This window comes from Haliotis rufescens, unplaced genomic scaffold, assembly GCF_023055435.1.
Source record: "Haliotis rufescens isolate VD_foot unplaced genomic scaffold, xgHalRufe1.0.p SCAF_15, whole genome shotgun sequence".
Taxonomy (NCBI): domain Eukaryota; kingdom Metazoa; phylum Mollusca; class Gastropoda; order Lepetellida; family Haliotidae; genus Haliotis; species Haliotis rufescens.
This window is the reverse complement of record NW_025963835.1, coordinates 5,626,264-5,635,715: the sequence shown is the minus strand read 5'-3', so window position 1 is coordinate 5,635,715 and position 9,452 is coordinate 5,626,264. Positions and strand designations below refer to the sequence as shown.

The window sequence follows — 9,452 nt, the reverse complement described above, 5'->3', positions numbered from 1 at the left end:
GCAGTACACTCCGGTCCCCTGCAGTACACTCCGGTCTCCTACGGTACACTCCGGTCTCCTGCAGTACACTCCGGTCCCCTGCAGTACACTCCGGTCTCCTACGGTACACTCCGGTCCCCTGCAGTAAACTCCGGTCTCCTACTGTACACTCCGGTCTCCTACTGTACACTCCGGTCTCCTGCAGTACACTCCGGTCTCCTACAGTACACTCCGGTCTCCTACAGTACACTCCGGTCCCCTGCAGTACACTCCGGTCTCCTACAGTACACTCCGGTCTCCTACAGTACACTCCGGTCTCCTACGGTACACTCCGGTCTCCTACAGTACACTCCGGTCTCCTACAGTACACTCCGGTCTCCTACACTACACTCCGGTCTCCTACAGTACACTCCGGTCCCCTGCAGTACACTCCGGTCTCCTACAGTACACTCCGGTCCCCTACAGTACACTCCGGTCTCATACAGTACACTCCGGTCTCCTACAGTACACTCCGGTCTCCTACGGTACACTCCGGTCCCCTGCAGTACACTCCGGTCTCCTACTGTACACTCCGGTCCCCTGCAGTACACTCCGGTCCCCTGCAGTACACTCCGGTCTCCTACGGTACACTCCGGTCCTCTACAGTACATGCCGGTCCCCTGCAGTACACTCCGGTCCCCTGCAGTACACTCCGGTCTCCTACAGTACACTCCGGTCTCCTACGGTACACTCCGGTCCCCTGCAGTACACTTCGGTCTCCTACTGTACACTCCGGTCCCCTGCAGTACACTCCGGTCCCCTGCAGTACACTCCGGTCTCCTACGGTACACTCCGGTCCTCTACAGTACACTCCGGTCCCCTGCAGTACACTCCGGTCTCCTACAGTACACTCCGGTCTCCTACTGTACACTCCGGTCCCCTGCAGTACACTCCGGTCCCCTGCAGTACACTCCGGTCTCCTACGGTACACTCCGGTCCTCTACAGTACATGCCGGTCCCCTGCAGTACACTCCGGTCTCCTACTGTACACTCCGATCCCCTGCAGTACACTCCGGTCCCCTGCAGTACACTCCGGTCTCCTACAGTACACTCCGGTCTCCTGCAGTACACTCCGATCCCCTGCAGTACACTCCGGTCTCCTACAGTACACTCCGGTCCCCTGCTGTACACTCCGGTCTCCTACAGTACACTCCGATCTCCTACAGTACACTCCGGTCCCCAGCAGTAGACTCCGGTCCCCCACAGCACATCTTTGCCCGCACAGCAGACCTGATCCCCCATTGCACACTTGATTCCCCACAGCACACTTGATTCCCCACAGCACACCTGGGACCCCCACAGCACACCTGGGACCCCCACAGCACACCGGGGACGCCATAGCACACTCCGGTCCCCCGAAACAGCTGGGACCCCCACAGCACATATGGGACCCCTACAGCACACCCCGGTCCCCCACAACACACATGGGACCCCTTCAGCACACCCCGGTCCCCTACAGCACACCTGGGACCCCCACAGCACACCTCGGACCCCATAGCACACTCCGGTCCCCCGAAACAGCTGGGACCCCTACATCACACCCCTGTCCCCCACAGCACACCTGGGACCCCCACAGCACACCACGGTCCCCTACAGCACACCCCGGTCCCCCATAGCACACCTTGGACCCCTACAGGACACCCTGGTCCCCCACAGCACACCTGGTCCCCAACAGGACACCTGGGACCCCTACAGCACACCCCGGTCCCCCACACCACATCTCGGACCCCACAGCACACCTGGGACCCCCACAGCACACCTGATCCCCCACAGGACACCTGGGACCCCTACAGCACACCCCTTTCCCCCACAGCACACCTGGGACCCCACAGCACACCTGATCCCCCACAGCACACCTGGGACCCCTACAGCACACCCCTTTCCCCCACAGCACACCTGGGACCCCACAGCACACCTGATCCCCCACAGCACACCTGGGACCCCCACAGCACACCTGGGACCCCTACAGCACACCTCGGTCCCCCACAGCACACCTTGGACCCCCACAGCACACCTGGGACCCCGACAGCACACCCCTGTCCCCCACAGCACACCTGGGACCCCCACAGCACACCACGGTCCCCTACAGCACACCCCGGTCCCCCATAGCACACCTTGGACCCCTACAGGACACCCTGGTCCCCCACAGCACACCTGGTCCCCAACAGGACACCTGGGACCCCTACAGCACACCCCGGTCCCCCACAGCACACCTGGGACCCCACAGCACACCTGATCCCCCACAGCACACCTGGGACCCCTACAGCACACCCCGGTCCCCCACAGCACACCTGGGACCCCATAGCACACCCCGGTTCCCCATAGCACACCTGGGACCCTCACAGCACATCTTGGACCCCCACAGCACACCCCGGTCCCCCACAGCACACATGGGACCCCCACAGCACACCCCGGTCCCCCACAGCACACCTGGAACCCCATAGCACATTCCGGTTCCCCACAGCACACCTGGGACCCCCACAGAACACCTGGGACCCCCACAGCACACCTGGAACCCCATAGCACATTCCGGTTCCCCACAGCACACCTGATCCCCCACAGCACACCTGGGACCCCCACAGCACACCTGGGACCCCTACAGCACACCTCGGTCCCCCACAGCACACCTTGGACCCCCACAGCACACCTGGGACCCCCACAGCACACCCCGGTCCCCCATAGCCCACCTGGGACCCCCACAGCACACCCCGGTCACCCACAGCACACCTGGGACCCCCACAGCACAGTTGGGACCCCCACAACACACCTGATCCCCAATAGCACACCTGGGACCCCCACTGCACACCAGGGACCCCATAGCACACCTTGGTCCCCACAGCACACCTGGGACCCCTACAGCACACCCCGGTCCCCAACAGGACACCTGGGACCCCCACAGTACACCCGGGACCCCTCACGAAACGCAAAACCATGTAAACCATGTTTGAATTAAACAGTGAAATATATTCACTGAAGAAAAAAGTTAAATGATCATCACATATGTTGAATCTCAAGAACTGGTTATAATTCTTATGACAAACCCCGAAACAAAGTCAACACAATTGTCTGTAACCGAGAACCTGTCCCACGTCATCAATCAGACTAAGGGCGACAACTCTCAGTAACTGTCCACCGCGTTACGTGCTAGAAGTATTTACATAACATTGCTAGCATCATACGCGAGCTGCCTTCCTTCCGGGGTGGTCTTATGCGTCTCGCTAATAGCTGCTATTACCGGCCATTGTGTCGCGTGGCTTGTGTACATATTCTTTCGCCTTTTTCTTGATAAAACGTAGATAGATCAGTTCTTAGAGAGAAAATGGCGCTGATTTCGATGGCCGAACAAAGACCCGGGGCAGATCAGGATGATTTATGGCCGTACGCCTTTCCGGCTATCATTTTTGTATATCAAATCACGGTAAATGCGCCACTTTCCGTTCTCAATGTGTAAGGTAGCCAGCGAAGGCTCTTAACTGTCAGTCGTTTGTATGCACAATCGCGCCGAGCCGTTCGCGTAGTGTCAAATTTCGGGCCAATATGTCTAGGTACAAACTTAGGCCCAGCTAAAGGCACTTACGGGCATTGATTTTTCATTAAGTATATTTCGACATGTCATTTTCCCCAAAGGATAGGAGAGCAGTTTCAATAGCCTTGGTTTACCTTCGCCAAATTTTGTCGCCACAGTGTTTACCAGCCATACGGACTGGTGTAATACAACACCAGCTTGGCATAGGGCTGGCCGTTGGTGTTTGCGAAATAATTAATTACATCAAGGGAATCGCCAAGGTAATTTTCAAGCTGTTTACATACTTTACTTTATGTGCCAAAATTCGAAGTGTGTTAGAGATGTTATCGCAAATGATAGACACATCAATATCACGCGGCGAAGAAAATTGAAAGCGTTTTTCACTCTTATAAGCATGGCGTCATTTAAATGTATGTGCGAATATAGATTATATGTTTTACGTGCCCTCGTGAATATTTTTCACAGCCACCGCGGCAAAATGTAAAATTATTGACGACTTTCGATAACGATTGAAAAGAAAAATCAAATTTTTACAACGAGCACTGTTTGTTTTCTTGTTAGAAACTGTGCCTGTTATCCTTGTTGATTAGAAAACATTGTTTTGTTGGAAAATACTCATGGCCGGTCGATGTACTGCGGATTGAATAGCTAAGAGACATAATAGCTGAATGTAGCGTCAATGATACGTGATACGCGTGCATTAAGACTCTGGATAGTGTTAACAGGATTCAATATTTTGGAAGTAGTTTTATCAGGTTCGCTGGCGTTGCAGCTAAACCTACACGATATGTCCTGTTGTTCTGAATGGGTGAATGGCGATAGTTTAACGCGCATTCATATTCAAGAGTCAATAGTTTTCAGAGCAAAAATGCCACCCTAACGTAGATTGATATTAAATAAAACACTTTTGTGCTTGAAACTTTATGAGTCATGGATTCTATGCCACTCACTGTCAAGCGTCTGTGAGAGCACTGATAATCTACCTGCCAGTCGCTGTTCGCTTTCCTTCCACATTGGGCGTCTGCGCGATGTAACTGAAATACTGTTCAAAGCGGTTTTAACTGTTCGAAGCGTTACTCACTCAGTGTTCCCGGCCTTTCGAGCTAGTGTGAGAGGAAATCCCACAGTGGCGCAGGTTGCAGAGTGTTGGATTCGAATGTACGAACAGCGGATCCTGGCATGACTAAGGGACGCAACACTATTAGTTTGGTTGGTTTGTTGTTTAACGCCGCACTCAGCAATATTCCAGCTATATGACGGCGGTCTGTAAATAATCGAGTCTGGAGCAGACAACCCAGTGATTAATATCATGAGCATCGATCCACGCAGTGGGGATCGATGACAAGCATCAACCAAGTCAGCGAGCCTGACCACCTGATCCCGTTAGGACAAGCATAGTCGCCTTCTACGGCAAGAATGGGTTGCTGAAGACCTATTCTACCCCGGATCTTTACTAAATAGCGAATTACGCGTCTGGACTATACGAGCTCTTGATAAGTTTGTATTTCCAGAGCGATATTCAGCATACCCTGCCGATAACAGAGAACTGGAGACAAAGTTCCAGCGTTGATGTTGGTCGCTGTACGGAGTTACGTCCCTTAGGCGTGTCGGGATCTTATGATCGTGCGTTTGAAAACCAGATTCGCCATGATTAAGATCATTGAAACAACAGGAGAGAAATGTGACTCAACTGTCAGCGCCAAGAAGGTTATCAAAGGTTGAATTTCAACGTTAACAAAGATACAATTATGGATAGCAACTTCTTTATTTTACTGTATCAGCGATCTTTGGTATAGATCCTTATACTGTTGTCAAGCAAGGATTGACAAAAATATAGTTGTTATCCCTTAATTTTGTCTGCTTTGTCATCCATCAAGTTATAAAAAATGCCACTGAAACAAATCAAATTTAATGTCGTACGACGGATGGTTGCGAAGCTACTGTTCAGAGATGGGCAGCGGAGTTCAAGAGTGAGTGAGTGAGTGAGTTGGGTTTAACGCCGCTTTTACCAGTATTCCAGTTATATCGCGGCGTGTCAGCTTAATGTGGGAGGAAAGCCCGAAGTGATGCAGGTCTCAGACGTTTACCACTTCGGTGAAACCCACGAGCACGGGTATGATGCTAACAAACTTAGAAACACAATCGGGGCGAACCTGGATTCGAACCCACAATCATAGGTTTCTGGCATACCCAAGGGACGCAACTCTGCACAGCGAATCGCGGCGCCTTGGACGACTGGGCCACCCGTGTCCCCGCGGAGTTCAAGAGAGGAAGAGGAGATGAGGGCGCCTAGATGATGACCGAATATCAGGGAGACCTTCAACTGAAAACATATACTACATGATGTGATTATGGATAATCGACGACTGACCACAAGTCACATGGTCAATACAATAGGCATCGGTCACGAGAGAGTTGAGAATATTCTTAAGAATGAACTGGGCATGACAAAAATTTCGGCACGCTGGATCAGAAACGCTCCAGGTTAAGCATCTCTTTTGAGAATGTACGTCATTTCGAAGCAGACCCAGCTGGTTTTCTTGAGCGATTTGTAACCATGGACGAGCCTTGGGTTGACCACTATAGGCCAGAGACTAAAGAACAGTCAAAGAAATCTAACTTCTCCGACGACGAAGATGGCAAATCTGTTTTATCAGCTGAAAAATGTGATGGCTTCGGTTTTCTAGGATTCCTACTGGTTGATTACCTTCGAAACGGTCAGACCATGTGTGGCCATTATTATGCTAATCTGCTAAGGCGACTGTGAGCGAATATCAAGGCTAAACGGCGTAGAAAGCTAACTAAAGGTGTGTTGTTCCACGATCATTCTCCGTATACACCAGATTTGGCACCGTCAAAATCTCACCTCTTCTCAAACCTGAAGAAAGAAATGTCTGGCAAGCATTATGCAAATGATGATGACGTTACTTCTGCTGTGGAGGGCCTTTTACGTCACCAGGAGGAAGCCTTCAACACCAGTGGGAGGGATCCAGGCACTCCAGCATCGTTGGCAGAAGTGTGTTAAACCCGGAGGGGATAATGTTGAATAATTAGAAACCACCACCATCATAATTAGTGTCAGAACATTTCAGCCTCCTCGTATCAAGGATCATTTCATAAAACAGGAAGACAATGTAAACTTTGCTTTTGTAATGGCTGAATAGTGCGTTCTTTCCGCGAGTAAAGGACCCGTGAAGATCCGGGGTAGAATAGGTCTTTAGCAACCCATGCTTGCCGTAAAAGGCGACAATGTTTGTCGTAAGAGGCGACTAACGGGATCGGGTGGTCAGGCTCGCTGACTTGGTTCCTCATATTAACAACCACTGGTTTGTCTGGCCCACACTCGACTGCTTACAGGCCACAACGAAATAGCTTAAATATGACTGACTGCGGCGTAAAACAAGATTCACATCAGTTGTCAGACCAGAATTGATTTTTGTACAGGTGGTCGTGATGTAAGCAGTACTTTTGCTCACTTATTTTGCTGACCGTAGCGTAAATTTATATTTTCTCACGGATTTAGGACAAAGACTTTTGTGTCCCTGGATGAATTAGAAGGTCCAAGAGACGTAACGCATTGACGTTTTCTGCGTGTGCCATGGCTGAAAAATGAACATGGCTGCATTAATCTTGTGAAAAGTTAAGTTTTATCTTATATGAATATTCCGTCTCGTAATTTTATGCTTCCATTTGAAGGGCGGTTATGTTTATTATGTAGTATTAATAGAAAATTGAGCTTGTGTTGACTTTTGTATTGTCGCAGTTACTGTTTAACGGTGTATATTTTGGCGTTTAACGCTGGTTGTGGCGTCGAGGTGACGGTGGCGGTTGCCAACTTCTGCTCGATTGCAGTAAGTTGAATTTAATGTTCTTTGAACAGCATTACAGTTGTATTCGTGGGACAAATGCCCGGCATGAAGCAGGCGTTAGGCGATTGCAACCTATGATGCTGACAAGCAAAGGACCATACTCAGAGATTCCAACCATCGAACATCGGATCCTGGCACGACTAAGGGCAATTGTAGCGCCTTAGATGACTGGGTAGCCTGTGTGTCCTGTGTCCACAAAATGGTCACAGCGCTGCGTTACTCCCAGTATAAGACTCCAGACATCCGTAGGATTAACATTTCTTTGTTAGAAGATCTATTTTGGAAGGGTTGGTTACGAAGAAGATAGTTCTTTAAAAAACGAAAACACACACACACACACACACACACACACACACACACACACACACACACACACACACACACACACACACACACACACGTGCATGCACGCCCCTACTTAAGTGTAATGATCTTGAACGCGCCGTTGAACCCCATTTCCCCACCGTATAAATTAATCTTCTTGTATTAAATTTTGTACACGTTTCCAGTATCCAAATATGTTAACCAATATAAGTATCACGCGAGGTATTTTGCTGTGTCTTTGTGGGGCTCGAACTGATTATGAGAGAAATTATTCGTGTATGTGGACATAAAATGGAGCCACATATTTCATCAGTCGGACATCTTGTCAAAAGGAATTAAATCTCGTCGCGACACGAGAGTCTCACGAAATACTCATCAAATCGTACCTTCACATCAAAAGAGCGCGTGTCAAGGGATACAACCGTCATGACGAAAGGTTAGCCCTAGGGATTACGAAGTAACAGCGAGTTGATCTTAGCGTTAAAGTTTCATTGTGTGGGGCACGCGCGGTGCTAGATATGGACGTTAGTCTACCAAGGAAGTGTGAATAAATAAGTTTTGTGAGAACCAGAAAAAGATGTATGACAAGCATTGTCATCGAGGTGTCGCCAATGCAGCCATTAAGATAGTGCGGGTTTGGTTTAAGAGCCACTCGCTCTGATTTGGACTTGTTCGGGCACCGCATGTGACATAAAATGAAGCTTCGGGCACAGATGCAGTGATTTCGGAATGAATATGATGTGTTTATGGCATTTATTTGCAATACTGGCGTAAAAGACCCACTTATAGGCAACTGTGTATATATAGTTGTCCAGGAATACAGGATCGACACACTGTGGTGAACTCTGAACTAGTTTATATCGTCACGCGATCCATCATGGATCTTAAGTGCCTATAGGTAAATCACATTGCATAAATTACACCAGGTGCTTTAGCGCGATACGAATTTGTCAGAAGTAGTAATTTCTAATGATTTATCAGAAAAAAAGTATCCTCAACTGGCTCTAGAGAACATCTGCAACTGGCATGAAGCAGCATTGAGAAATTAAAAATACATATAATTTCCGAAGATAATTGTATGACATCTAACACGTTGATATTTTCTATCTACAGTAACTTTTGTGGTTTTGTTTGTCGTTCTTTTTCCTGTTCTGGGTGACGTTAAAACTTATTAATGTTCGTTTTTGTCTGTCGTACATAACGAACGACTTATTGTGTCGATGAATATTAGGGACTTCTTTTCAACGTTGTGTTGTGACAGTTTATTTAAATTTTATTATTTGAATAATAGATTATACTTAAAGAATAGACAATATTAACACAATATTCATAATGACACTTGAAGGATTTGATCTTATTCAGATCGATTGATATTTATTAATTTGTGAAATGTTATTTTCAATATACCTGGTAAATATGATATATATTTTCATAAAAAGCAATTCTTATAAAGTATTATTTTGTATTCATGTATATTTATTTACGTCTGGGGAATATGTTGGTGAAATGGACAGAACATGTAATTGTAAATTCGATTCAGTTAGACAATCACAGCAAGTTTATTTTCTCAATAGGTTTCAATAAATGCTATTTGTAGGTAAACTAGCTTTACCTGTATAAATGACCCGGTTCAGCATCAGCCTGACTACTAAACCACTCAGTCAAAGTCACCTCCTTCGGCGCCATAGAAGAGGGACGTTGTAACGTCTTCTCTT

At 48.4% G+C, this 9,452-nt stretch overlaps 1 protein-coding gene across 1 annotated transcript; it reads right to left on the bottom strand.

Annotated features, from left to right (window-relative positions):
* Positions 1–2,357: 2,357 nt before the first annotated feature.
* On the bottom strand, positions 2,358–2,960 carry LOC125380000 (keratin-associated protein 5-4-like). The gene has a single exon (XM_048395963.1). The coding sequence runs from the start codon at positions 2,958–2,960 to the stop codon at positions 2,358–2,360; it is 603 nt and encodes a 200-aa protein (XP_048251920.1).
* Between the last annotated feature and the right edge of the window lie 6,492 nt (positions 2,961–9,452).